Consider the following 24,045-nt stretch of genomic DNA (forward strand, 5'->3'; position numbering starts at 1 on the left):
TAAGGAAGCACAACACGTATTGCTAGCCGCCGTGGCCTCTTCTAAGCGACCATCAGAGGACGACGGCCACCTCACTTCCCCGGAATCCAACCAAGTGTGGATGCAGCTGAAAAACAAAAACTTGTGCTGACTTCAATACGTTCTCAGGCGGCTAATCGACTCTCCTATAAGTCGCACTTGTCCGCTCATCTTTCTCAAAGAGAATTATGTAATTTCCCGGGCAAGTTGCGTGGGAGTGTGTGTCAAAGCTGCACGCCTGCAGGCTTAATTAAGCTGCGTGTTGAGTGTGCTGTAGGTACCAAGAGTGTGTTTTTTTTTTCATTTTAATTCATCTATTTCATCTATTTCATCTATTTCATCTATTTCGCTCGGTCGTCGAAGATGCTGTAGATCCGTCCATATCTCCGAGAGTATCTGTCGACTGGAGATTCTCACCCCAACACACTCTCTCTTCATATGGACGTACATATCTGGTTTTTTTCTTCAAATTGAATTCACCCCGATTTAGACGACTTCCGTGGTACATCGAAATTACGTTTAATATTCTCTCTCTGCTTTGAACAATTTCTAAACTTTTTTTTTACTGTAAAACTAGCGGGGCAATTTCACAGCAGATTTATTTTCAAACGGCCAACATAACAACCACCGGGGCGAGAGAAGCATCGATATGCTATTAGCACACACACCTCCTACCAGTAGGATGCTTAGTTGTCGATAAATCGCATATCCGCGGGGCGGTAGCGGTCTCCATGAACGCCAACGCTATTTATCAAGCCTCGAATCTTCTCGAGATCGTCTTGCGTTAATTTAACGTGGATGGAATTCTAAGAGACAGAGAGGAGGGCAGAGGGAAGAGAAGAGGTGAGCCCGCTTTCCAGTTGCGGCTAGACGTTTTCAAGACTTACCAGGTTCTCCTCCAGTCGACTCAAGCGTCTCGTTCCTGGAATCGGGATAATATCCTTGCCCTACCATCCATGAAGCAGAACGTTAAAGTGGGTGCTTCCCACCCCATATTCATAGGGGCGTATTAATATAAATAGACATCGCATACCTGTGCCAGCACCCAAGCAATACATAGCTGAGCGGGCGTGCAGCCTTTCTGTTTTGCCAGATCTTCCACGACTTTGGCAAGCTTCAGGTTGTTTTCAAAGTTTTCGCCTTGGAATCGAGGATTGTGTCGGCGCCAATCTCCTTCCTGCAATTCGCTGACGCTTTTGACCGATCCTGTGAGGAAGCCTCGCCCAAGGGGAGAGTAGGCCACCACGGTTATTCCAAGCTCACGGCAAGCTTCGAGGAGGCCATTGGTCTCGATATCCGTGGTCCAGAGGGCTAAGGAAGAGAGACAGCGCATTAATGGGGCGAGCTTTTGTCTTCTAAGCGACTCCGGTGGAAGTGAGAGGTTCAAGCTTACAGTATTCCACCTGCACCGCAGTGATGGGGTGAACTTTGTGCGCACGCCTAAGTGTCTCCGCACTACACTCCGACAGTCCTATGTATCGCACTTTGCCTTCCTTGACCAGTTCCGCCATAGCACGCACTGTCTCCTCGATAGGGCTAGAGTGAGAAGGGCAGTCAATAGGCGTCATTTTTTTGTTGTTTCGCGTTAGCTAGTATCGGGGGATGCTTACGTGTTTGCATCCACTCGGTGTTGATAGTAAAGGTCAATATAGTCGACGTCAAGCCGTTCTAGAGACTTTTTGCAGGCCTCTTTTACGTATTCAGGGGTGCCGCAGATAGAGCGTGCCATAGGATCTTTGGGATCCGTGCAGAACCCGAATTTGGTGCAAAGGAAGACCTCTTTGCGTCTTTCTTTGAGCACGCGCGAAAGCAGTTTCTCATTATGGCCTCGGCCATAGAGATCTGTAGTGTCAACACAAGGCAGTCTTTAGTGTGAATTTTACACTTGGGCTTTAGCTGAGCGCGTCTTGGGGATGGTCGACATCCAGGCTCGCAAATGGAAAGGCAAAGGGAAAGGGAAAATGAGTCCTTACCAGCTGTGTCCCAGAAGTTAACCCCGAGGTCGAGGGCGCGGTTCAGAGTTTCGACACTGTGCTCATCGTCCACGGAACCTCCATACGTCGGAGACATGGTCATACATCCAAGACCTTCCATTCGCAACAGCACAATGAAAAAGATTGCTTAGAATTACATGGACGTCTGCAAGAGTACGAATGGGATAATAATGAGATACCAATTACGGAGACTTCCTCCTTCGTATTCCCTAGAATTGTGCGTGGAATGGGCATTTTGTCCTTTGGTTTAGCTTCACAACGTGTGTAGGAGATGTGCAGCACGTGAGAAAAAAAAAGGGACCAAGAGATATAAACTCGTGCGAAGTCGAGCTCGGAAGTGGAGATAAAAGATTACTTTCGAGAAAAATGTGGCGAGAAACTCATTACGTGTCTCTTTGGATTTGAGCTACTTTTGGAAATATGACGGAATACCCGAATGCGAGCACCAAGGCGTTAGGCCCAAATGGCCTGTGGGTGTTCGGCACTGAATTAGTGGATTAATATTAGATACTAACAGAGAGAAATAAATCAAGCAAGAACTCACAGTAGAACAATGATGGCGGGGGAGGGGGGGGGGGGAAGGGGACGAAAATAATGATAAAGATGATAAAATGCAAATTGTATGTACAAGGATCGTCCTCTCAAGTGCAATAAATTAGGTCGGGGGGGGGGGGGGAGAGAGAACAACAACATAGGGCTACAGCAAGTGCCAGGATTTTGGACGAGGGTACGGCTGATTTGCGCCATCGTCGCTGCGCTCCCAAACATACCTCCCAGCGGGCACGCCACCTATCATGGCGGGGTTGGGCTCTGGACTCCGGAAAAAGCTGATCTTGGTCTGGGAGGCGGCCGTCGGCGGCGGCTGCCGCTGGAAACCGGCGTTCTGGCACCGGTCGATCAGGCGGCACCACCACGACCTGCGCCGCCCACACCCGCATGTCTCTTCTCGCGCGCCCACGCTTTCGAGTCTCAGACAGATAACCGGCTGGACCAGGGGATTTGGCTCCTGCGCAACCTGAAGGAGCTTGTGCGACCAACGACTGTAGATCTCGTCGATGAGCCCCTCCACATCGGCAGCCCCCTCCCTCTTCAGGCTCTGCGCAAAACCAGGGCGGGTCGCGGCCTCCCACCCCCGAACGCACGCGACGGCGTATTCCTTATCGGTGAGCTGCCCGCGCTCAAAGACGGCCCACGCGGGCTGCGGCTGATGGACGACAAAGAATTCACGCACCCGCCAAAGATGGCTTACGCTGAGGAGAACCTCCTTCGTTTCTCGGAGGGTACGGCAGTGCACGGGCTGCGTAAGCGCAGAGAGTTGCGAGCGTGTCAGCTTGGTCTCCTCCACAAGCTCCTGCAGCGTTTGGTCCAGCGACTCCACCATCAGCTCGCAAGCCGTCCCATTCTCGTTCGCGGCGGGGAAGGAGAGGACAAGCTGGCCACCGGGCGCGAATTCGGCGGCGCGGAGGTAGAGGAAGGTCAGGAGGTCGTCGTGGGCTCGCCGCTCAAAACTAAGCCGCTCTACCGCCGATACTCGCGGGGAGAAAGAATAGATGGAGCCACTCAATGAGATGGGGGGTGGTGAAGACAGGAAATGGAGGGAATATATCGAGAATCCTAAGTGGATGCTCTGATCTAATCAAAGAAAGGGAGTATTTGAGTGAGCGGAAGAGAGAGAAGAGGAGGGAAGGGGTGGAGAGAGTACGCCAATGTTTCGACTGACAGCTTTACCTGGGAAGAGACGGCGAATGATGGATTGCCCGATGATATGCGGGAACACATTGGTGCGTATGACCGGCTGCAATTCTCGGAGGGCCGAGCTCCCGTTCCTGCTCTGTGCCGATGTCGAGTGCCGGAGTTGCTCTTTTTTCGAGGGAGAGGGCTGCTTTTCACTCAGGCCCAACACATCCTCGTCAGACGAAACCCTGGCCAATTCCTCCGTTGTTAAATTTTCTTCTTCGGGCTCCTCTAGAATGGCTGGCGTCTGAAAATTTTGCGTGTGAGGCCTCTGCTGAGAAGCTTTGGACATCATTGCAGGGTAGGAGGGAGCCTCCATCATCCCCTCTACATTTCTTGCGTCAGTAAAACTGGGGTGCTGCATCTGTTGCATCTCTTCTGTAGAATAGTTGGCAGATCTCCTGGCCGCCTTGGTGGCCATTTTGGTCGATACAGCCGAGGCTGGTCTCTCGCCCAACTCTGGCGTCCATTCGTGGGATTGCCGGGGCTGTTTCGGAGGGGTCCGAGGAGCATAATCGCGAGAGCGTCGAGAGGTTTTCTGCTTGCGCCAGTGCTCGTGCATCGGCAGCGGCGAGTAGGCCAGGTAGCTTTTTGACGGTTTAGAGAGGAGTCTACCAGAGGTTCGCGTAAATAAAATAGAAAACGAGATTAATCCAGGCGAATACGCGTAAAATCGATGGGATTGGTTAATTGTTACTTGAAAAGGGGCGAGAAATCGGTATGAGGCATGTCCGTGTGCGAGACAACGAAGTAGGGCTGGGGAATGGATGGATGCTTACGGTGTTTGGTGGTTTGGGATTTTGAAAAACGATTTTCAAGAATTGGAATCATTTCGGTGACGGCTGCCATGCTGTTGGTGCCAGAGCCACAGCCTAAAACGACGGGGTGGAAAGGTAAAATTCTTGCATTACGGTAAATGGCCATCTCACAGGCTCTTCTTACCAAATTCTGCTATTTGAAGGGTATTCTCATCGTATCTCGGCAACGGACATCTTTCAGCTGAGTGAGAAAAAATGCAATCGGATTAGGTCCGAAACACGACCTCCATACTGGAGGTAGGACTCAAAACCGTTCACGATGAACGCTTCATTTACCTGCGCGTCTAATGACTGGCAAAATATCCATGGTGGGAAGGAGGAGGGTGGGTAGGGCTGGCTAAGGGAAAGGTAGAATTGTACTGACTAGAGCAATTAGAACTAAGGGAAGAGAGGGAGAGTAATGGGCATTGCATGAATTAGATGAAGGAATGCAAGGTAGAGGAAAAGTGGGGTTAATAAAAATGGAGGCGGAACAGTTGCTGATAAAGCGGGTGAAAATGGTAAAAAACAATCAAATTAAATTGGAAAAGAATTAATTACAGCCGATTTGATTGGGGAAGCGGGAGGCCTCCCATTCATCGATCACAAAACCGGTAGATGACGGAGGTGAGGGGGGGCGAGGCTGCCGCTGCAGTTTCAACGCAGAGGCCTGGAATCTGCAGCCAACAAGGGTGACTTGTCGAGAGTAATTAATTATTGCGCAAAAGAAAACACACAACGTGGTTAGCGCTCCCTTGTTTCATCGTGCGTTTTAAACAAACCGGTAGAAAGCAATCAATCCAGCAATATTGGATCGAGGGGGGGAGGGCGAACGCAAGGCGAGGGATCAAGAGCAACAAGTCAGAAATAGCATTAATTTGTAGAAACGAGAATAGAGGGACAACCAACAAAGAAACAATGGGATATATGGGCAAAATGAACGAACGCCCAATTAATAGAATCTTTTATATATGTATATATTTTTTTTTTTTTCATAGATAAAATTATGAAAAAAAAGGAAAGATTTAACTAATTGTCCTTCATAGGAGATGGATTTCTTTAATAAAAAGAATCTCTACGACGCATAAAAATAACAATATATGTATATGTATATATTTATATCGATATACGTCACAGAGAGCAAGGCAGAGATGTGAAGGCTCAGAGCTCTTGAATCTGGCGTATCAAAAAGGCCTTTTCATCGTTGAACTGTTCATCGTCTACGTTGTTGATGAGCAGGGTTTAGGGCAAGAATCGAAGAGATAGCCAATGCTAGAGCAGCTTACCGTTGCGATCATTATGGAAGTTGGACAGAAACGTGATCAATTTCTCGCGATTTTTTTGCAGGATATCGAGAATGGGTTTCGGTTTATGTGGGTTGGCAACAAACACCTGGACGGGGAAGCAAAAATCTATCAAACACAGGTTCGCGCAATAGCATTCCCAGGGGGAAATGTACCTTGAATACATGGAATGCTTCAAACTGAATATTCCGACTCTTGTCTCGAAGTAGATTCATCATTAGCTTCATATTCTCCGCGTTTGCGATGTACTTTGTCATGACGCCGAAATTTGCACGGTCGAGCAGGATCTCACCCAAAAGCTAGTTGAATGAAAAAATACACATTCTTTTAGGTAGTCGGAATCTGCAATGAGGTAGGAGGATTGGCTTACCTTGAGAGATTGTCTTTTTGTTACATAGTTTGATGAGTTCAATAGCTTTGTGTAGTGTTCAAAAAACTAAGAGAAAACAGAGAGGTTAGTTAATGAGGGGGAGAAGTGAGGCAAGAGTAAAGTAAGGCGCTTACTGGCTGATAGTTTTTCTCCAAAAAGTCGGCCACCAAAGGCTTATGCCGCGTCAACAACTCCTATCAATAAAGACGGAGAGAATCAGTCTTAGGGAATCCCATGATAAAGAGAATTCGCCAACGAACTTTGAAAGTTGCAAACGCGTCACTCGCAACATCAAATGTACTCATCTCGACGTAGTCAAAAAATTTGTAGAATTGATCGGAAAAAAGTAGCGCCTTGGCAAGCGCTTCATGCCGTAGACACTCGCGTAGCATCATCCCACAGTTGAGAGCAATCTCTTGATTCTCATAGCTAGAGGGGGAGGTGACGTTTAAGTCTGTGCGAACCATGGCATTACCACTCAATAAACCCTTCATATTACCTTCTAAGTAGCGTAAACAATATTAGCTCGCGGGTGCAGAGATATTCCACCGTCGGCCATCGAGAACCAATTTGGCGCCTTAGTAGGTTATTGAATATCTGAGACACGTCTTTTCTTGCCTAGTACAGGTGAAAAATAAGCGACCATTTTGATATATCCGGCAGAGGCCGATTCCCTCGAGGATTTACCTCGAATTCAAAGCGAGCAATATTGAGCACTAGCAACTGCAAAAGATCGTTGTTATAGACCTCTTGCGACAACTGCGCAACCTGCTCCGGTATAGGATCGTGGTCTGGTAGCAAAGAGACGGGTAAAATACCAAGGAGAGAAAAGAGGGGTTAGGGCTGCATCCGAATACCTGCATCGCCATATAGTATCGTTTTCATTGCAATGAGATTCTTTGAAATATCGTCATTGGCCTGTTCAAAGATTGCATTATGCATCGCGGTTAGCTACACAAAACACGGCAAAGCAAACAGCGGATCCTGCCTTCTTTTTATCCGGCCCTTCTAATCTTGATATGGCATCCCGCACATTCTTGACTAAATCGTGGGGAGTCTTCTGTTTAGACTTGAAGATGTTGAAATTCATGGTGGTAACCTTTCCAGCACACAGGCCAGAAGAAAAAAAAACGCTAATTAATGAGCCGACGGGAGTATTAAGGAAGAAAGTGGATGAGGGAGTGATGGAAAATCTATAGGGTAGGAGATACAGTAACAAGATTTACAAACAGCAATGCTAGGGTAGCGATGAATTCGGTGAACATAAGGGCGGTGATATAAGCGCACGACCAGAATTAAAGGTGGTAAGCGAGGTGTCTGCGCCTCGTTTTGGATTATGCTCGAAACTATTTTATATACTTAGGAGGGTAGAGAACCTTTGAGTTTGTAGGCAAAATAAAATGCACTTTCTTCGATCAAATGCAGAAAGAATTGACTCGAGGCGATCTCCCTTGTTGCCCCATGAGATTCAATTGAGAAGATACTCATTTCATAATGAATATTCGAGATTCACAAAAATTAATAAGCAGTCGGTACATTGGGGAAGTAATGTACAAAAAGCGAACAGGAAACATAAAGTCTATCTATACAAGAGGGAATCTATTTTTTCGATGCATGTTTATTCCAACATTCTTTGAATGCATCCATTTCCTTTTGACATTTCCGCCAATCGCGTGTATCGTAGAAGCAGAGCTGTAAATCTTCATTCTCCTTTGCACAGCCGGTCCTTTTGATACGCTCATTGTACTCGTCCTCTTCGTCCTCCTCTACCTGCTCTGCGTGCGCTGAGGCAGGGACTTTTGTTTCCGGCTTTGAATCGGCCATGACTAAGAGAATGGCTCACCTGATCTCATAAAAGCTCCTCCAACGAGACTCTTATCCAAGTGGCTAAGGCTGAAGAAAGCTTTGAATCTCCGCGCTCAGATTTAGGCGGAAAATTAAGGTTCGAAGGCCTCGTCCGAAGTATAAACCCTGACTTTCTACCGTGGAAGAATCTTGGAAAAAGCTTAAGTTAGAAGAGCTCTTGAATAAGTGGGCTCGAGATAGAAGTCCATTGAATATCCCTCAAGAAAACAACTGCTTAATATAGAGCTGGATTTATAGAACTCCTCTTGAACTACGTCGAAGCACCTGTTCTATTTAAACTAATAGAGAGTAGAGAGCTGTCGGCTGCTTTTATTATAGGAATGCAGTGCAGCTCTGTGTATTGGGAGAAACGATTCTAAAGTGCGATCACCTTTAGTGCTGCCATTTCCACAAGCAGAGTTAGCTCCGGGTGGAAACCGCTAGTTCCTGTGAAACAATGAAGACAATCCTTGTCCCCTCATAAATGCATAAATGAGCACACCCAAGGCACAACCACTTTGATGGTAGACAATCGGCCCCACCGATCCTTGCATCATCTTTCAAATAGTTTAAAAGCGTTGCGAAATCGAATAATTAGAGGAGATCCAGAAACACACTAGTTTAATTAATAAAAATTTTACAAACACATAAAGAAAAGCAAACACGTCAAAGAGAAAATATGTATAGCGTCAGTGGGAATGAGAAAGAGAATAAGTAAGAAGCCCTTGCTCCCGTCGAAAAGCTCGCATAAGATAGAATGACTATATGCCAACACACACTCATGTAGATCCTCAATGGCCCAGAACTACTGCCGTAGTTGCTTTAGCCTTTCTGCCAACTCGTCGGATTCCTTTTCCTCCTTTTCTAGCTGGGGCACCACATTCGACGTCGCCGCCGATCTCAACTCCTGGTTGAGCTCCAAGCCCGCCTCATCCGCAACCTGCTGCATTAGTACATCCACTTCCTCTTGCGGCGTTGTTAGTGTGGTGGAGCTGCCCATGGCGCCCTCCATGTAGCCAGTCTGGACGTCTAGGTCTTCGAACTGAGCCTCAAATTTGTCCATGACAAGCGAAATCTTTTCGAGATTCATGGATTCCATCGCCTTATCCATGCCTTTGACTACATTCGCCATCGAAGAGGTCACTTTGCGCATCGTGACGGCTGTCTGAACGCGACTCGCCACGGCATCAATACGCGAACTCAAGCGAAGCAAATTGAGCGCTTCGTTCTTTTTTCGGATGGCGTTTGCGGCATATATGCGAGCACCCTCATTATTGCCCTGCTGAATGGCCTAAGTGGTTTCCAAGACAAATCAGTATATCGCCATAGTAGGCCCACACGCTTCCTCCATCTACCTTTTTTAATTTCGCTTTTTCTGTTAATTCATCCTTGTTGCATTTTTTGGATTGTCTCTGAAGTTGTTTAGCTGTGAACTAAACAATTAAAAGAAAAAAGTAAAAAAATTTAGTACTTGGGTCCATAATCAAATAAAAAAACATCTTACTTTTAACTGAAAAAGCTGCTCTAGCAACGTGGAAAATTTGATCCAAAAAAAGGGTAATATGGAAGAATGGCGAATACATCAGAATTTAGTCAGGTTCGAAGGATCTTCAAAACAAATCATAACCATGGCGGCAGGCATACTCACTTTCCAAATTACTCATATCTTAAGCGTGCTATTAAGGTGAAGGGCAGCTGAATCTACTAAATAGGCGTGTCGATCGATGCGATCTAAGTAAATGGATATGCGATGACAAGAAAAGTGAGTTGGACCTTATTGAAAAAGTAGGGTGGCACAGCAATTTAATTATCTTGGCTCATGCGGGATTAGATAGTAAAACAAAGGCTCGTCAAATGAAAGGGTAAAAAATAAAAGAAAACAGTGTCTGCATATAAAGGAAAATGTACATCGTCAGGTATTAGTGGCACATTTAAAGAAAGAATTCTCGAGAGAAAACTAATATACGATTGTAAACCCAAACAAAATAAAGTCCAGTTAAAGCATGTTGCATAGAAACCATTTTAGGGGGGAGCGGGGAGGTGGAGTCGAATACAGCCATATCAGCACAAAGTCTATCCCCTTTCCACTAAAACCATGTTTCGGTACTCAATCTCGGCGTAAATCTCCCATTCACTAAGTAGAAGTAGAGCGTGTTTTCTTTAGTAGGCCCCATAGTGAGATTGCATCGATTCAACTTTTCCTACCTCATATCGTCCACTTCCTCGATGACTCCCCACTCCTCTTCATTTTCGCCCTCCTCCGAGCCACCTCCGTTGCACTCGGCTCTCAGTAGCTGTTTCCTTACTCTCAAGTGATGGTGGTAGTGCTCATATGCAATGCACCGTGACAAGTTGAAGAACAAGTCGAAAAACTCGGGCGCTTGCTTGCAGCGTTTGAGGTCGGCAAGCGAGATCTGGCCCTGGCGCACAGGATTAACAAGATCCATTCTATCACAGCAGCAATAATAAGGGCGTGAGTTCTCTGCCTACAGTCAGGCGTGAGAAATACAAATGGGGTTCCCTACATTTGGCAGATACAGTCCTCGAGCTTGACAATCTCTGCCTCAAAAATCTCCATGCGCTGAACCTGCTCTTGGAAGAAATACTCGAGCTCGAACACCGTCAATACGCCGTCGTCATCCAAATCCATGCAGCGGAACCTACCAACGCATCTTGGTTATCTGGAGTCAACTAAGTCAAAGCTTTACTGTATTCAATACCAGTATTCTATGGCGGTCGGCGTGGATTTATCCGTTTCTGACAAAAAGAACCATATAAAATCAAGATAGCCCATATACAGCTCTTCATCTACTCCCCCTTCGCTTTGCTTTCGAAAGGGCTCATGCAGTTTGGCACAGCCGTTTAGAACGCGCTTTAGAATGCGCGTAGTGAGCGCATAATTTCCATATCTTGCAAGATCTTCCTCATGAAGTACTAAGTCATGGTCGGTGTCTAGTTCGAAAAATTTGCAGTAGATAACATAAAAGTGTTTGTAGGAAAAACAGTCGCGCGTCTAGTGGGAAAATCCACAATTATCCTATCTAGAATTCCAAAAAAACACAAGATGCCTTCCTTACTGTACTAAGATCACAGGTTTCTTCCAGCCTACGGAGCTCATTTACAAAGTCACTTCGTCGAAATTGGCCCAGGGTCATGCGCCCAACAAAATTCTTGGAGTTGTAGAATATACGGCATATCACGGTTTCCGCTGTTAACAGAGGGCAAAGGTCACTATCATCCTGTTCCTTATCAATGATTAGACAAAGAAGGGCTCACCGTATCTCTCTTGAAAGAGAGGATTATCCGCCAGAAAGTCGAGCCCGGGATGGTATAGAACCACGTCTACAATAGATCAACGATAAGCGACGGAAGACACCGCTCTCATGGAGCTAATTCTACAGTACCTTCGAGAATGGGCAAAAAGTCGTCAGGTGTTAAAACGTGGGCGTCATTCTTTTGTAGAAGCTTGAATAGGATGGCCTCCTCATCATGACATTCTCTTGAGATATCGGTCCATGTCCTTGATTATGTCATGATGTAGCATCAAGTTTTCCGTGAGAGCAAAGAAAAGCGGTTACTCTACCTCGCAAACTCCTCATATCCGACCAGGTCGATCTGAGTCCCTTCGGCCTCTACTTTTCGAAAGAGAGCAATGTTGGCATACCGCGGTAAGTTGCATATATCTTTTGATATCGGGAGGAACTCCATCTCATCCAAGTGCTCGCGATCGCCAAAAATTTCTTGAGCCTTGGTCTAGTTGAAGAAGGCGAAAAAAGGCGCAACCACTAAGCATTGTATTATAGAAGGGGAGAGCTTATTCATTTGAATTACATTACCAGAACCATGGCTAGTCGACGCGATGCTTCATCAGGGGACACCGATTTTCTTAGAGGAAAGAGGAGGGGTTTTGTAGGACTCTATGGAATCATCCTAGAGCGTTAGACTTGGAAGAAAACATAAAAGAGATGCATTCGTACCGATAATCCTTCATTGAAGGAAATACCCAAGTCATTTCCCAAAAAAATCATGACTCTCCCCGTACTGTCCGCATAGACTACCTCCTCCACGTGCACACCTAGCCCCGGTAGATCTGCACTCAAGACTTCCTTAGCCACCGCTTGTTTTTCCGCATTGGGTGGAGCCTGCTCCTCTCGCCGTGCATTAGGAGAGCACATATTGTCCAAGGAAGCATAGAGGGATTCGTGCATGCTCTCGTTCTTTTTCAGGACGAAATTTTCGGTAGAGGGGATTGTCTTTTCTGTAAACTTACTCCTCCGCGGCTGCTGTATCGGGGAGAGCGCTTTCTCCTGAAAGAGCGCATTGGGGTGAATATCTTCAGGGCCGTTCAACAGGCCAATGTGTGACATACGCGGAGAAAGGCAGGGTGGCGACCTTGAATTCTGAATTCCATTATCGCTGGGGACGGATGTCAAGGGTGGTGATTTCAGCACATTTTGGAATAGATCTTGTATTCATTTAAAATAGAGTGTGTGTTAGGGGCAAATGGACACGAAAAAGAAGGACTGTCAACTATCCATAGCTACCACTGAGGTTGTCGGCAGACAGAGTGATGCTGTTCGAAGGATGAGACCCATTCCATCCTTTCCGCCACTGCCCGGGACTTACCGGAGGCGTCGAAGCATTCTCTGATGAAAGCTGCGCACCCTTGGACTTGTTGGGGGAGACGGGGAGGAGCGAGGAGCGAGCTGCACCACTATTCTTGTCAGAAGAGGCCGATGATGGGTTCATGCCCGTGGAATGGAGCTTGTAAAACACCCGCACTAAGGACTGAAACTTGTTCAGGGGATGGCTAGTCATTTCCTCACAAGATGTGAGAGCTGTGTCGAGGAATAACAGAGGAGAGATGGGAAAGCGCTGAGGGGATGTTCTTCTTCGTGGTGGCGGCAATGACGGGAGGGATAATTAAATACAGGAGAAAGAGGGATGAGCGCACACGTTTTCCTTACGGTTTCATAAGATAAGTACAAAAAAGGGAAATGGAAAGAATGCATTCCACAGTTGCGGGTGGCCAATGCGAATTTGGAGAGCAGGATGAAAATTTCTTGACACGTATCACGAATGGCAGCAGCTGAGCCGATTTCCTCGCGTCGTCTGGCAGCAGTACTGACATCTTCTGCCGGCAGCTCCTCTCCTCGGTGCACCGCTGGTTGAACGAGCCCTGCCTGCACATCGCCTTGCCTGCACATCGCCTTGTCTATAACCTGAGCGGCTCCCTGGAGCTATTGTGCTACTTCTTTGGCTAGTAACCTAATCTTCCTTGCTAGAATATCATTAGACCTCGTTTGAGGTGCCTATTCAGGAAAATAGAGGAGTTTGCATAACTTCTCTTCCGAGAGGTTTGGGACACAGCGACGAGGCCCAGCAAAGGGATCTATAGAGCACCCACTACCGGCTCAATTCTCTCTTCTGCACCAATCAAATGCAAGTTTGCATCTTTCAGAAGAGTTTCCTACCCATTTCTCCTCTATCCAAGGGAACCCAATCATACACGGGTGCGGATCCGAACAAAATTCGGGCCTCAGATGCCCGTGGTGGCAACGAAGTTTCAGTCTTTTAATAGGGGCCATTCTTCAAATTCCAATGGAAACATCTCGCCATTCCAGCATCGTATCGCTAGAATGTATACCGAAAGAATACCCCCATTAACCAAAGGTTATGCCGTAATACAGCGATCCAAATGTAAACCTGTGAAAATATACTACGAATTATATGGGAAGGGACCCCGCTGTATAATGATGATTATGGGTAATGTGTACATACTCTAGTTGATAGAATCTTTACTCTATGCTCGCTTTTAACACCTCGGCCCATTTCTTTTTTAATAGGGTTTGGTCTCCCTTGTCTCGCATGGTACAAATTGGTGAGCATTTAAATCGGTATAGCTTTGTCCTTACCTCACTAATCGTTAATGCATCATTTAGATCCACTATCTGATGTCCAGCTCCAATGAATTCTCCATTCTTGTGTTCGACCATTGTGGTGTTGGCATGTCAGGTGGGGCGTTGCTTCTAGTTCTATGTAAAACTCGGATCCTCATTTATTCTATTAGAGGCGCCAAAGAAACTTCGCTACACGACGAAATCCATGGCAAAAGATGCGCTCGGATTACTCGAGTATGTCGGTTGGACAAAAAGCGTTCATTTGCTTGGGTGCTCGCTCGGTGGAATGGTGTGCCAGTTTATGGCCGCTTATCGGCCTAGCAATTTCTTGTCCCTTACCATTGTCAGTGCCGCGGGAAAAACGAGGTTACCCGTAAGTTTTCCATAGATATGAACATGGCTACTATAGAAATGGGCTTCTCAAACTCTTATTGTTCCCATAGCTGAGCGTGGTCATCAGAGGATCCCTTGTGGCGACTTGTAACAGGAGTGAATTGCGAGCCAGCCGAGTGGTGCGACTACTTTTCCCAAAGAGGGATCTCCGGCGGCCTTCTCGGCATTCTCAGTACGCGACCAAAGTAGGAAGAAAATTTTGCTGGTGGATACAAATGCCCTCTACTCATCCTTTGTTTATCTACTGTCCTTACCCCTCTCAGCGTGAAGAGTATCAGAATTTATTTCAAGATGTTTATGAGCTTTCGGGCCCTCACTCCTTAAGAGGCCACATCACTCATCTAGCTGCCATTCTGTTGCATCGTTTCCCGCACAAGTACGCCAAGCGAATCCGGCGCTCCAGGATTCCCGTTATGGTGATGACTGGAACGCGGGACAGCGTGGTGTCTGTCAAACGCGTCGACATGCTCAGCCGCCGACTACGTGCGAGGCTGGAGGTGTTCGAGGGGGGAGGCCATTCACTTCATCTGCAATTCACGAGCCTATACGCAAGCTTATTAAAGCAGAATATTGCGCGAGGAGAGGAGAGACTGCCGGCGAGATCGGAAGAAGAGTCTGATCTGATGTTGCCCAAGGGGAGCAGAGAGAAGGCGGAGCCACTTCAATCGGTGTCTACGATCCTGCCGCCATCAGGCTCGTCCGAAACGGCTATTGAATTGGGGAAATCTGAGAGCGATATTCTCATTGTTTCAGATGAGGAGTCGGAAAAGGAGAAGGAAGAGGAATGGGAAGAGGAGAAGGAAGAGGAATGGGAAGAGGAGAAGGAGGTGGAGGAGGAGGGGACAGGGTTAGGGCGAGACCCCGTGTATTCTATCCATGGAGAAGAGCACCTCCTTTCTGGTCATATTGGTGACACTGAGAGTACGGGAAGAGATTCCGCACTTGACCTTAATGAAGAAATCGACGAGATGGATAGCAAATTTTTCGGCATGTTGAACGTACCCCCCGCTACAGCAGTACAGGCTCGCCGTGGCACATATGCATTCGAATCGTACGACGAGGTCCTGGCCAATTTCACTCTGATGAACATGATAAAAAATGAGGCCAATGTCAAGCGGCGCACGCGGTATATTTAGCCAGAGTGGAGACAAGAGTGTCTTCATCACGACGAGACGAAATAGCGCCATCTTTTCAGTTCCTGAAAAAATTCAAGTTTGTATATTAAGCAATCGGCATTGTTTTTTTATTTGAAGTTTGCTGTTAGCATGATAACTTACGACCCAAGGTCTATACACCATTCCATATATATATAATGTCAATTTATTTGCATTGATAAGCATTGCGTCCATGATTCTCCCCCACAAAGAGTTGGATGGATTTTCTACATGAATATTCGCCTTTTATATGGCATGCGTAAGCCAAGGTAACTTTGGGATTATCAGTGAGATATAAAAAAAGTTGCTTTAGCATATTACGAGAAAGCTGCAGCAAAAAAAAAGGGGAGGAAGGGGAGGAGGAGAGAGATAAGGGGTAGGACGGAAAGGAATAAAGATATAGAGAATATAGCTAAGAGGGGAGGTCGGGGAGGGTAATAGAGAAATTTATCCCGAACAAAGATATATATTAATACAAGTTGGCAAGAACTACATCAGAGATCCGTATGGTGCTGCAAATAAGTGTAAAATAAGGGCTGGAAATAAGGGGAGCAGATAATACAGAGCCGCACCATAGCGAGAAAATGGAGGTAAGGCAAGAAATAAGCAAGAAAAATTCCCATTGAAGAACCCGGCTGCGCGCCATGGCGCCTCACAACGGATACCACTCGGAATATCGCTCCACGGCACCCACACTTCGCGCTCGCCGTCTAGACTGTAGGATGTCTACCGGAGAAGTTAGCCCCAAATATCTACCACTGCTGCTCTCCTCTTCAAAGTCCTCGGTGGCGCCGTTGTCCCCCTCCTCCACGCTCATTCCATCCTCTTCCCCCCTCCCCTCCTCATCCGACACTTGCCTCTCCTTCTCATCCAACAGGGCGAGCTCCCTCAGCACCTCCAGTATCAAACTTAGAGTCAGCGGGCTGGTGTTGGGAGGGACCAGGCTTGTGTACTGCTGAAGTGGGTCGGTTGGAAAGATACCGGTGGACACCGAGGAACGCCGTGATGATCTCCGTGGAGGTGTTGGAGGAGTGTAGTGGTTGCGGCGGCTAAGAGCACCGCCGCCATGCACAGCTCTAGACCGGGGGGCTGGACTCAGGCTCGTTACACCTAGGCCATCTCCTTCGCCTCTTCCTCCCACCCCCCATCTCCCCCACTCTCTTCCTCCTCCTCCTCCTCCTCCTCCTCCTCCTCCTCCTCCGCCGCCCCCACCTATCCGCCTCCTCGTCAGGATATCATATGTGTCCTCGGCCTCCGCGTCCTCATCGTCATTCTCCGTCTCCCATCCTGCCATCGTCTCCATATTCAGGTCCATCAATCTTCTTATCGTTTTTTTCACCGCGCGCACCCGATCTTGCCGCGGTCCACGGAAGGCCCACAAGCGGGTGCGGAACCTCTCGACCTCGGACTTGGAGAGGAGCTCGCGTTGGCACTGCCACTTAGCCCGAATGACATGGCATCGACAGGGAAGCCTGGGAAGCATAGAAAAGGCATTCTGGCGAGAAGCAGCCTGACCGGAGCTTTCACTTAGGGGGGTCAGAGGCTCAGGTTGCCGAAGGAGGGAGCGGAGGGATGGGGTAGGAGCAGAGCTCGACGAGAGGGGTTGGATGGGGGAAGCTTCGGGCGTGGAAAGAGGGGGGGCGGTGTCGAGCATGGGGGATGAGGAGGGCGATCTTTCCGACTTCAGACACAGGAGAAACGAGTCGGGGGAAGCCGGTATCTCGTGGAGAGGCAAGGAAAAGATGTCGGTGATATGCTGTAGCTCGTAGAGTCCGCACTCAAACTGCGCCAATGCCTCGTCGTCATAGTAAGGCCACCAGCTTCTCTCCTTGCCAGCCGTACTTGTTTCTTCTCTCTCTTCAGCTTCATCCTCCCGCTTGTTCGGGAGATGCAAATAGGCAGTTGCCGGGTGAACCACCGGTTCGATTAGCAGATATTTCCTCCCACGATTCACAAAGGCCACCCCGTCCGTGGTGAACTGCACACGCACCGATCGATAGTACACCCCTGGCTGCCACTGGATCGCGTACTCCATGAAGCCGCGTTCCAAATGCCAAGTGGAGAGGGGGGGAGAGGAGGTAATGCGCGGCGTAGGAAGGAATTCACGCAGGCAGCAGAGACGGACCTTGTAGATGATGGGGGAGGGTAGGTTGTCTGCGGGGGTGAGTGAGAGTCTCGGGGGCGCAATGGGGGCGTTGGGGGGCATCTGAGGCTGATCAGGGGCGGTGAAAAGGGGGGGGGAGTGGAAGGGAGGAGGGGAAGAAGAGAATTGGGTGAATCAGAGAGAAGAGAATACGGCCGGGGTTCTGTAGAGCATCAATGGGGAGAGCTCTAGCAGGAAACGGCTGAAGAGATGGTGTTGAATTGGGACAGAATCCTTTGCCCAAAAGTAAAGAGAAATATAATAGGAGTGTTAAGGAGGGGCATGTGGTCTTGGATCTAATATAAGACAAAATTGAGCCTCAGGATCACTTGTGGCAAAAGATTCATTTGTGAGAGTTTGCTAGAGATGAAATGTAAACTCTAATAGGGTTATCCCCTCGGCATCTTTTTTATTTTCCTGTTACGCTGTTTTTATTTCCTCAGTCTCCATCTATAAATAAAGAGGGCTAAGGCGGAAGGCCTGGATAGATTGATAGAAGGTGCCAGTTATCAAAGACAGAGGCTCTTTCCATAATCACTTGACATACTGAGCGGGCATAGCAAGCCATCCTGAGAGCCCAGGCGATTTCGAAATGATCTATAGATCTATTTGCATCGAAGGGGAAAATAAAAAAAGAAATCTGATCATCTTTGCTACCTCAATACAGATGGAGTTAGCTAAGCTGGACTGTTCCTAGTTCAGAATGAAAATATAAAGCCCTGCGGAGGAACCTTATATGCCTTCGCTTTTTTTTAATTCCTCCCAATGCCCATATACTCCGAGTCTAAAAACAATGGAGCGCTGTCCATACGAAAACCCGGCCAGAGAATAAAAATCGGGCTTGGGTGCAGAAGCTCCGCGGTGGCCATTGAATGGCTCAAACCTCGCTTATCTTCTCCTTGAATCATGCCTACAGGGATTTCCATGCCATGTGAATTCCTCCAATAGAAACGGGCGTGTTTGAGAGCACAAATATAGGAAATTCAACCATTTCCGTGCTAGAGTGTGGTAAGCGTGGATGCTTTTTGGTGTTTTTAGAAGGTGACTTGACTCCTGGAGAAACTGCCCGGGCCCATATGATAAAGCTCATCAAGCTTGCTGCGGGCTGATATGAAAATGACGCGAGCAAGCCGTGGGTCGTATGGATGCCAGCCCAAGGTTGCCAATCAGTGCCCCGTTTTCTTACGGCTCACAAGGCGACCCCGCCCCCTCCGCGTGCAGCAGGGGCCTAGGAGAAAGACGCGTGGAGGAGCGTACGGCATCCAGGATAGCGTTAAATAGGACTGGAGCAAATGCGATGACATATCCGCATTCCCAAATGGCTTAGTGTCGTTTGAGGTCTTGTAGACAGGAACGCCCAGGGATGGAAGTGGGGGGGACTAAAAAGGGGAGATGAAAGAGCCTCCCAGTCTTTAATAGTCTCAGCCTCCTCCGGACACCCAGGAGCAGGGGCCTGCAAGTCGACAGGAACGCTGTCGCTTAACCAAGTCACGGTGGACCTGCCCGCCTTTCTCCCTCGCCAGCGGCATGCCTAGTCTCGGGGAAGCAAGACCACGGTGTCTACCGAATGCATAATATTAAATTGTGACTTTTTTGTATGCGAAAATGGCCAAATGGTCGCGTAGGTTTCTCCGTCGCCCGTTCCAAGCAAGTTCCTTTTCCAACTGCGGACGGAGAATAGGCATAGGCGAGTCGGCATTCTTCGGATTCACAAACTCGGTAACCAAATACATGGTTCTATATACACCGAGACATCTGGATCCATGAAGCAGAATGTCTTTTTATAAATATATCGCCTGGTCCGACGGGACCTCACAGACATTTCGATGAAATGTGTGGTTTCGAAACCTCCTCTTACTCCCCCATGGATATCAACTCTATGCTCCACGGATCCCTCCCCTCCCCGCCTCTGCCCCTCCCCACCAAGCTGCCCAAGATCACCACGGATCCCCCCGCCGACATCTTCGCCGTCAAAAAGGGAAGGAGGGGCAATGAGGCACGCTCCCCGAGGACATTCCAGTGCACCGGCTACGGGGACTGTAACATGGTGTTTAGCCGCAGCGAACACTTGGCCCGCCACATAAGGTAGGGGGTTGTTGATGCGTCTCTGAACTGGGGGGCTGGTTTCATTCACCGCGAAGGCTAATTTTCTCGGCATCGTCATGCTTGCGACAGGAAACACACCGGGGAGAGACCTTTCCGCTGCATCATACCCAGCTGCAACAGAATGTTTTCACGCTTCGACAACATGGTGCAGCACACCGCTATTCATCACCCCGACCGCAAACCCGTCTTGCCTAATGCGTGAGTGTCTTGGAGCTTGCCCATTATTCGTCTGCTATGGCGAATCCTAACTCTTCCTTCCAAAATCAAGCGCCCCCATAGGTTCCACCGCGAGGCGCAGACGGAGATATCCGGTTAACGAGGAAATATCCGGTTTGCCACCCTCCCGAGACCAGGCCACTCCGGCCCTGGGTCGCTTCTCCCGCTACTCTCTGCCCGACGCGAAAATAGGCCGGCCACAGGTCGAGAGCTCCCAGAAAAAGAGGCGGCGCACCGTGACGGAGCCACTGCAGCCGAACAATCCAGCCTCAGGCCTCCATTTGAACCTCCCTCCTCCCCTAATGCCCTCGCAGACCTCCTCTCCGCCTCTTCCTTGCCTCGTGTCGCCGACCACAGCTACGTTTCAAACCTGGCTCAAAAACCCGGCCGCTCTCCTCCCCCTGCCCCACTCGCCCCAGCATCTGAGTCCGCCCACTTCGCGGCCCTCCACCTCTCGCCGCCTCTCCATCCAGGAGATCTGCAACATCGATGAGTCCGCACCCGCGGTGGAAAAACAAACCTACCCCCTCGCCGAAACGGCAATCGACCCCTTCCACAGAGACTCGCACTCGAGCGACACTAGTAAGAGCGACAGCGGCGTCAGCGTTGGGGTATCGGGATACGAATTCTGGAGAAAAGGCTACTTTGACCCCAGATTCAGCTTTTAGGAGAAGTTGAAAAAAAAAAACCATCGAGTGCATGACTTAGAACCCATTTGGGTATCCATCGCTCACCATCCTTCATCTTCACCCGCATGTACTGTCTGTCTACATAGGAGCGTATCCTTTGGTCACGCTACCATTCCCGTAGATAACCAATGTTTGCTTTATCTTTGTACTCTTGGTTTAATTGTCCTCGGAATGGCACCCAATTAGTGGTTCTCTTTCTCTGTTTCCGTCTCCTTTATTATGACTTCCATTGCTTTTGCATTGCTTGAAAACTTTCCTCCAATATGAGGATGTATACCTGCCACGCTGCAGCTTTCTTCTCCAATTTCAATCTTTCATATCCGCGTATGTTTTTGAAGACGACCCTCAAATACACACAAGCTGAGCTGATATAACTAGAGGAGAGAAAGTGCGAGTTTGAAATTGAGGATGCTTGGCAAACAACTGACGTGGGTCAACTCTTTCCGCACAAGGTTCCTGGCGAGGTGCCACTGGAGAAGTCCATGCGGTGGCTACCGTTGGAGAGAGGCGGGCGCAGGCGGGGGAAGGACACATAAGAGGGCTGTTGTAGAGAAAAACCGGAATGGGAGCTCCAAGCCATGGTGGCATCGGCGGATATAAGATTAGGCCGGTGAATGCAAGGGGGAGTGATTAGGGAAATGGGAGGATTTCGCCACAGTAATTCGATAAGGTCTCCGTGATCACTTCTTGGCAGTGCGCACTGCCTGCTGTCTGGAAATTGAAACTCCAGCCAACCAAATTGTACATTTGGGCCCACGAGGCCTTGATTCACTTGGCGCCTAATGCCCCCCGCTGAACTTTGCCGGTGGTACTGGAATGCTAATTAATTTTGCATTTTCAAATATATAGTGATCGCTAAGTTTGCCGCGCTCTTCTTCCTCTGCTCAAGGGACTTTCTACGAGAAAGCGGCCAACAACCGTTTCCATACTTTTCCAAGAACGCCTTGTCTCGCAGCGATAGCCCACCCGGTATTGTATCCCACTCGACATTCCGAGCATCCCATTCCCCACTTGTCACCAATTCCATCGCCGAGATCATTTCAATCCCACTGCCTCATGGCAGATAGAACGGAGAAAACACACGCTGAGCCAACTGCCGAGCTCAACGGCCACCACCTTATTAGTTTAGACGAGCGCCGTCGAGCAGCTCTGGCGGAAATTGACAATGCAAAGTTTGGTTGGTGAGGGCTCCTTCCAGAGTGTTTTCTTTGCCACCCTTAACTGGGCGTCCTTGTTTGCTCATCCATTGTATCTCTTTTATTTTCTATATATCTCCTCTACCTACACAACCACCAGGTTCCATATTCGCGCCTGCATTGTAGCGGGCATTGGTTTCTTCACCGACTCATACGATCTCTTCGCGATCAACCTGGCCTCTCTCATTCTCGGGTGGACGTACTACTCGGAGAATGGCAACACGCTTCCCAACAACGTGGACACTGCCATCAAGGTGTCGGCCTCGGTCGGCACCATGGTGGGCCAGTTTCTTTTTGGGTATCTTGCCGACCGGGTGGGTCGCAAGCGGATGTACGGCATCGAGCTCATGATTATCATTGTCGCCACCATCGGCCAGACCCTGGCCGGGGACTCGCACTCGGTCACCTTCTGGGGCATCATCACCTTCTGGCGTGTGATCCTGGGAATTGGCATCGGGGGCGACTATCCGCTCTCGGCGGTGATTACGTCCGAGTTTGCCACCACCCAGCACCGTGGGGCCATGATGGCCGCGGTCTTTGCCATGCAAGGATTTGGAATCCTAAGCGCCTCCATCATCTCCGTCATCATCCTTGCCGCCTACCAGAGCCAGATCAACCTAAATCCGCCCAACCAGGTTGCCCTCGATCAGTGCTGGCGTATCCTGATCGGAATCGGCGCCATCCCCGCTATCGTCGCGCTCTACTTCCGTCTGACGATCCCCGAGACCCCCCGCTACACCATGGATATCGAGAACAAGATTTCCAAGGGGGCCAAGGACGCCAATGCTTTTCTCTCGCGGGGGGCCTCCGCGGGAGATTACGACGACGCCGACCTCCTTGAGGCCGCCGAGGTTCCAAAGGCGTCGTTCGCCGACTTCTGTCAATATTTCGGCAAGTGGCAAAACGGGAAAATTCTCTTGGGCACCGCCTCCACTTGGTTCCTGCTCGACATTGCATTCTACGGCTTGGGGCTTAACAACGGCTTCGTTCTGCAGGCCATCGGATTCTCTTCGAATGCCAACGCCTATGCCTCCCTCTTCTCCGCCTCGGTCGGCAACATCATCATCAATCTTCTGGGGACGGTGCCCGGCTACTGGGTGACAGTGTTCACCATTGAGCGCCTCGGTCGCAAGACCATCCAGATCCTGGGTTTCGCGTTCCTCACCGTCATTTTCCTGATTCTGGGTGGTGCCTTCAATCAGATCAAGAACAGCAGCATCCCCGCATTCATCGTGCTATTTACACTGGCCCAATTCTTCACCAACTTTGGGCCGAACTCCACCACCTTTATCGTTCCTGGAGAGGTGTTTCCGACCCGGTACCGCTCGACCGGCCATGGCATTTCGGCAGCCTCGGGGAAGTTGGGTGCCATCGTCGCCCAAATCGGCTTCAGCCAGCTGAAAGACATTGGCGGGAAAAACGCGTTCATCGACAAATTGCTCATTATTTTCGGGATCATTATGTTCCTTGGCCTCCTATTTACATTCCTCATCCCCGAGACGAAAGGCCGGACGCTCGAGGAGCTCTCGTTCGAGGAGCAGAGTGGATTTGTGCGCCGCTCCTCGCGTTCCCATCTCAAGCATCAAGAGAATCTGGATGCGTAGACTTGAAAAGCCACGTAGATTATTTATTATTCTAATTATTATTAACTGTTAATTTTTCAAAGATTGGCTTCTTGACCCTATTCAATGTCCGTCTTGTTTTCCCTCCCACTCTCTTTTTTTTTGGGTTTATTTTCTATCTCCTAACCCGAAGCTGTTCGATAATGCATCCCTATATTTATCCGTAAGCAACCGTAAGCAACCGTAAGCAAACAAATAAACAACCCGACCTGCGCCTTCCTTCCCTGCCCTCCTCCCAACCCTTTTTCGGATGGGAAAACATCGGATGTTCAAGGAGCTGCGCTTACGGTACGATAGAGGAAGTGATGCTTCCCGGTGGCTTTCCGCTGGGTAGAAGGAAGAAACCCGTTTAGCGCTCACGACTGCGCTGATACGCCGCTCTCCTGCTTAGCTCAAGGCCCGGAAAGGGAACTTGCACAGGCCAGAGGGACAGGGAATCCAGCACTAAGGCAAAGATGCAAGACGGTGCGAATCGCGGCTTTGGGAAAGAAAGCACCCTACCGTGAATAAGGAGATATTGAGAGAGAGTTCGGAATTTGGTAATTCCCGCATAATTTCCGCCGC

The 24,045-nt window shown here is 48.9% G+C and overlaps 10 protein-coding genes across 10 annotated transcripts; 3 read left to right on the forward strand and 7 right to left on the reverse strand.

The window, feature by feature from the left end:
• Positions 1-704: 704 nt before the first annotated feature.
• On the reverse strand, positions 705-2,246 carry VTP21DRAFT_4644 (uncharacterized protein; the record flags this gene model as incomplete). Its single annotated transcript, XM_069395078.1, has 7 exons — positions 705-824; positions 906-965; positions 1,052-1,329; positions 1,412-1,554; positions 1,629-1,860; positions 1,992-2,105; positions 2,192-2,246. 7 exons carry the CDS (start codon positions 2,244-2,246, stop codon positions 705-707), a joined length of 1,002 nt encoding a protein of 333 aa, XP_069256252.1.
• Positions 2,247-2,709: 463 nt separating this feature from the next.
• Positions 2,710-4,871, reverse strand: VTP21DRAFT_4645 (uncharacterized protein; the record flags this gene model as incomplete). The annotated part of the gene is made up of 5 exons (XM_069395079.1): positions 2,710-3,644; positions 3,741-4,357; positions 4,444-4,618; positions 4,689-4,745; positions 4,841-4,871. 5 exons carry the CDS (start codon positions 4,869-4,871, stop codon positions 2,710-2,712), a joined length of 1,815 nt encoding a protein of 604 aa, XP_069256253.1.
• Positions 4,872-5,704: 833 nt separating this feature from the next.
• Positions 5,705-7,307, reverse strand: VTP21DRAFT_4646 (uncharacterized protein; the record flags this gene model as incomplete). The annotated part of the gene is made up of 10 exons (XM_069395080.1): positions 5,705-5,763; positions 5,830-5,935; positions 6,003-6,146; positions 6,218-6,283; positions 6,352-6,411; positions 6,478-6,646; positions 6,717-6,835; positions 6,905-7,008; positions 7,075-7,135; positions 7,206-7,307. 10 exons carry the CDS (start codon positions 7,305-7,307, stop codon positions 5,705-5,707), a joined length of 990 nt encoding a protein of 329 aa, XP_069256254.1.
• A 509-nt stretch (positions 7,308-7,816) lies between these two features.
• On the reverse strand, positions 7,817-8,041 carry VTP21DRAFT_4647 (uncharacterized protein; the record flags this gene model as incomplete). The annotated part of the gene is made up of 1 exon (XM_069395081.1): positions 7,817-8,041. The coding sequence occupies one exon, from the start codon at positions 8,039-8,041 to the stop codon at positions 7,817-7,819; it is 225 nt and encodes a 74-aa protein (XP_069256255.1).
• An 826-nt stretch (positions 8,042-8,867) lies between these two features.
• Positions 8,868-13,269, reverse strand: VTP21DRAFT_4648 (uncharacterized protein; the record flags this gene model as incomplete). The annotated part of the gene is made up of 14 exons (XM_069395082.1): positions 8,868-9,353; positions 9,418-9,495; positions 10,157-10,196; positions 10,268-10,510; positions 10,588-10,722; positions 10,783-11,075; positions 11,140-11,270; positions 11,339-11,404; positions 11,467-11,582; positions 11,646-11,815; positions 11,899-11,979; positions 12,040-12,527; positions 12,607-12,900; positions 13,080-13,269. 14 exons carry the CDS (start codon positions 13,267-13,269, stop codon positions 8,868-8,870), a joined length of 2,811 nt encoding a protein of 936 aa, XP_069256256.1.
• A 661-nt stretch (positions 13,270-13,930) lies between these two features.
• Positions 13,931-15,491, forward strand: VTP21DRAFT_4649 (uncharacterized protein; the record flags this gene model as incomplete). Its single annotated transcript, XM_069395083.1, has 4 exons — positions 13,931-13,933; positions 14,005-14,077; positions 14,133-14,335; positions 14,406-15,491. 4 exons carry the CDS (start codon positions 13,931-13,933, stop codon positions 15,489-15,491), a joined length of 1,365 nt encoding a protein of 454 aa, XP_069256257.1.
• A 670-nt stretch (positions 15,492-16,161) lies between these two features.
• Positions 16,162-17,715, reverse strand: VTP21DRAFT_4650 (uncharacterized protein; the record flags this gene model as incomplete). The annotated part of the gene is made up of 1 exon (XM_069395085.1): positions 16,162-17,715. One exon carries the CDS (start codon positions 17,713-17,715, stop codon positions 16,162-16,164), a length of 1,554 nt encoding a protein of 517 aa, XP_069256258.1.
• A 971-nt stretch (positions 17,716-18,686) lies between these two features.
• Positions 18,687-19,385, reverse strand: VTP21DRAFT_4651 (uncharacterized protein; the record flags this gene model as incomplete). The annotated part of the gene is made up of 3 exons (XM_069395086.1): positions 18,687-18,757; positions 18,937-19,183; positions 19,242-19,385. The coding sequence occupies 3 exons, from the start codon at positions 19,383-19,385 to the stop codon at positions 18,687-18,689; spliced, it is 462 nt and encodes a 153-aa protein (XP_069256259.1).
• A 98-nt stretch (positions 19,386-19,483) lies between these two features.
• Positions 19,484-20,642, forward strand: VTP21DRAFT_4652 (uncharacterized protein; the record flags this gene model as incomplete). Its single annotated transcript, XM_069395087.1, has 3 exons — positions 19,484-19,737; positions 19,828-19,956; positions 20,027-20,642. The coding sequence occupies 3 exons, from the start codon at positions 19,484-19,486 to the stop codon at positions 20,640-20,642; spliced, it is 999 nt and encodes a 332-aa protein (XP_069256260.1).
• Positions 20,643-21,719: 1,077 nt separating this feature from the next.
• Positions 21,720-23,463, forward strand: VTP21DRAFT_4653 (uncharacterized protein; the record flags this gene model as incomplete). The annotated part of the gene is made up of 2 exons (XM_069395088.1): positions 21,720-21,844; positions 21,960-23,463. 2 exons carry the CDS (start codon positions 21,720-21,722, stop codon positions 23,461-23,463), a joined length of 1,629 nt encoding a protein of 542 aa, XP_069256261.1.
• Positions 23,464-24,045: the final 582 nt, after the last annotated feature.

Source organism: Calcarisporiella thermophila (assembly GCF_041956535.1).
Source record: "Calcarisporiella thermophila strain CBS 279.70 unplaced genomic scaffold VTP21scaffold_2, whole genome shotgun sequence".
NCBI classification, from domain to species: domain Eukaryota; kingdom Fungi; phylum Calcarisporiellomycota; class Calcarisporiellomycetes; order Calcarisporiellales; family Calcarisporiellaceae; genus Calcarisporiella; species Calcarisporiella thermophila.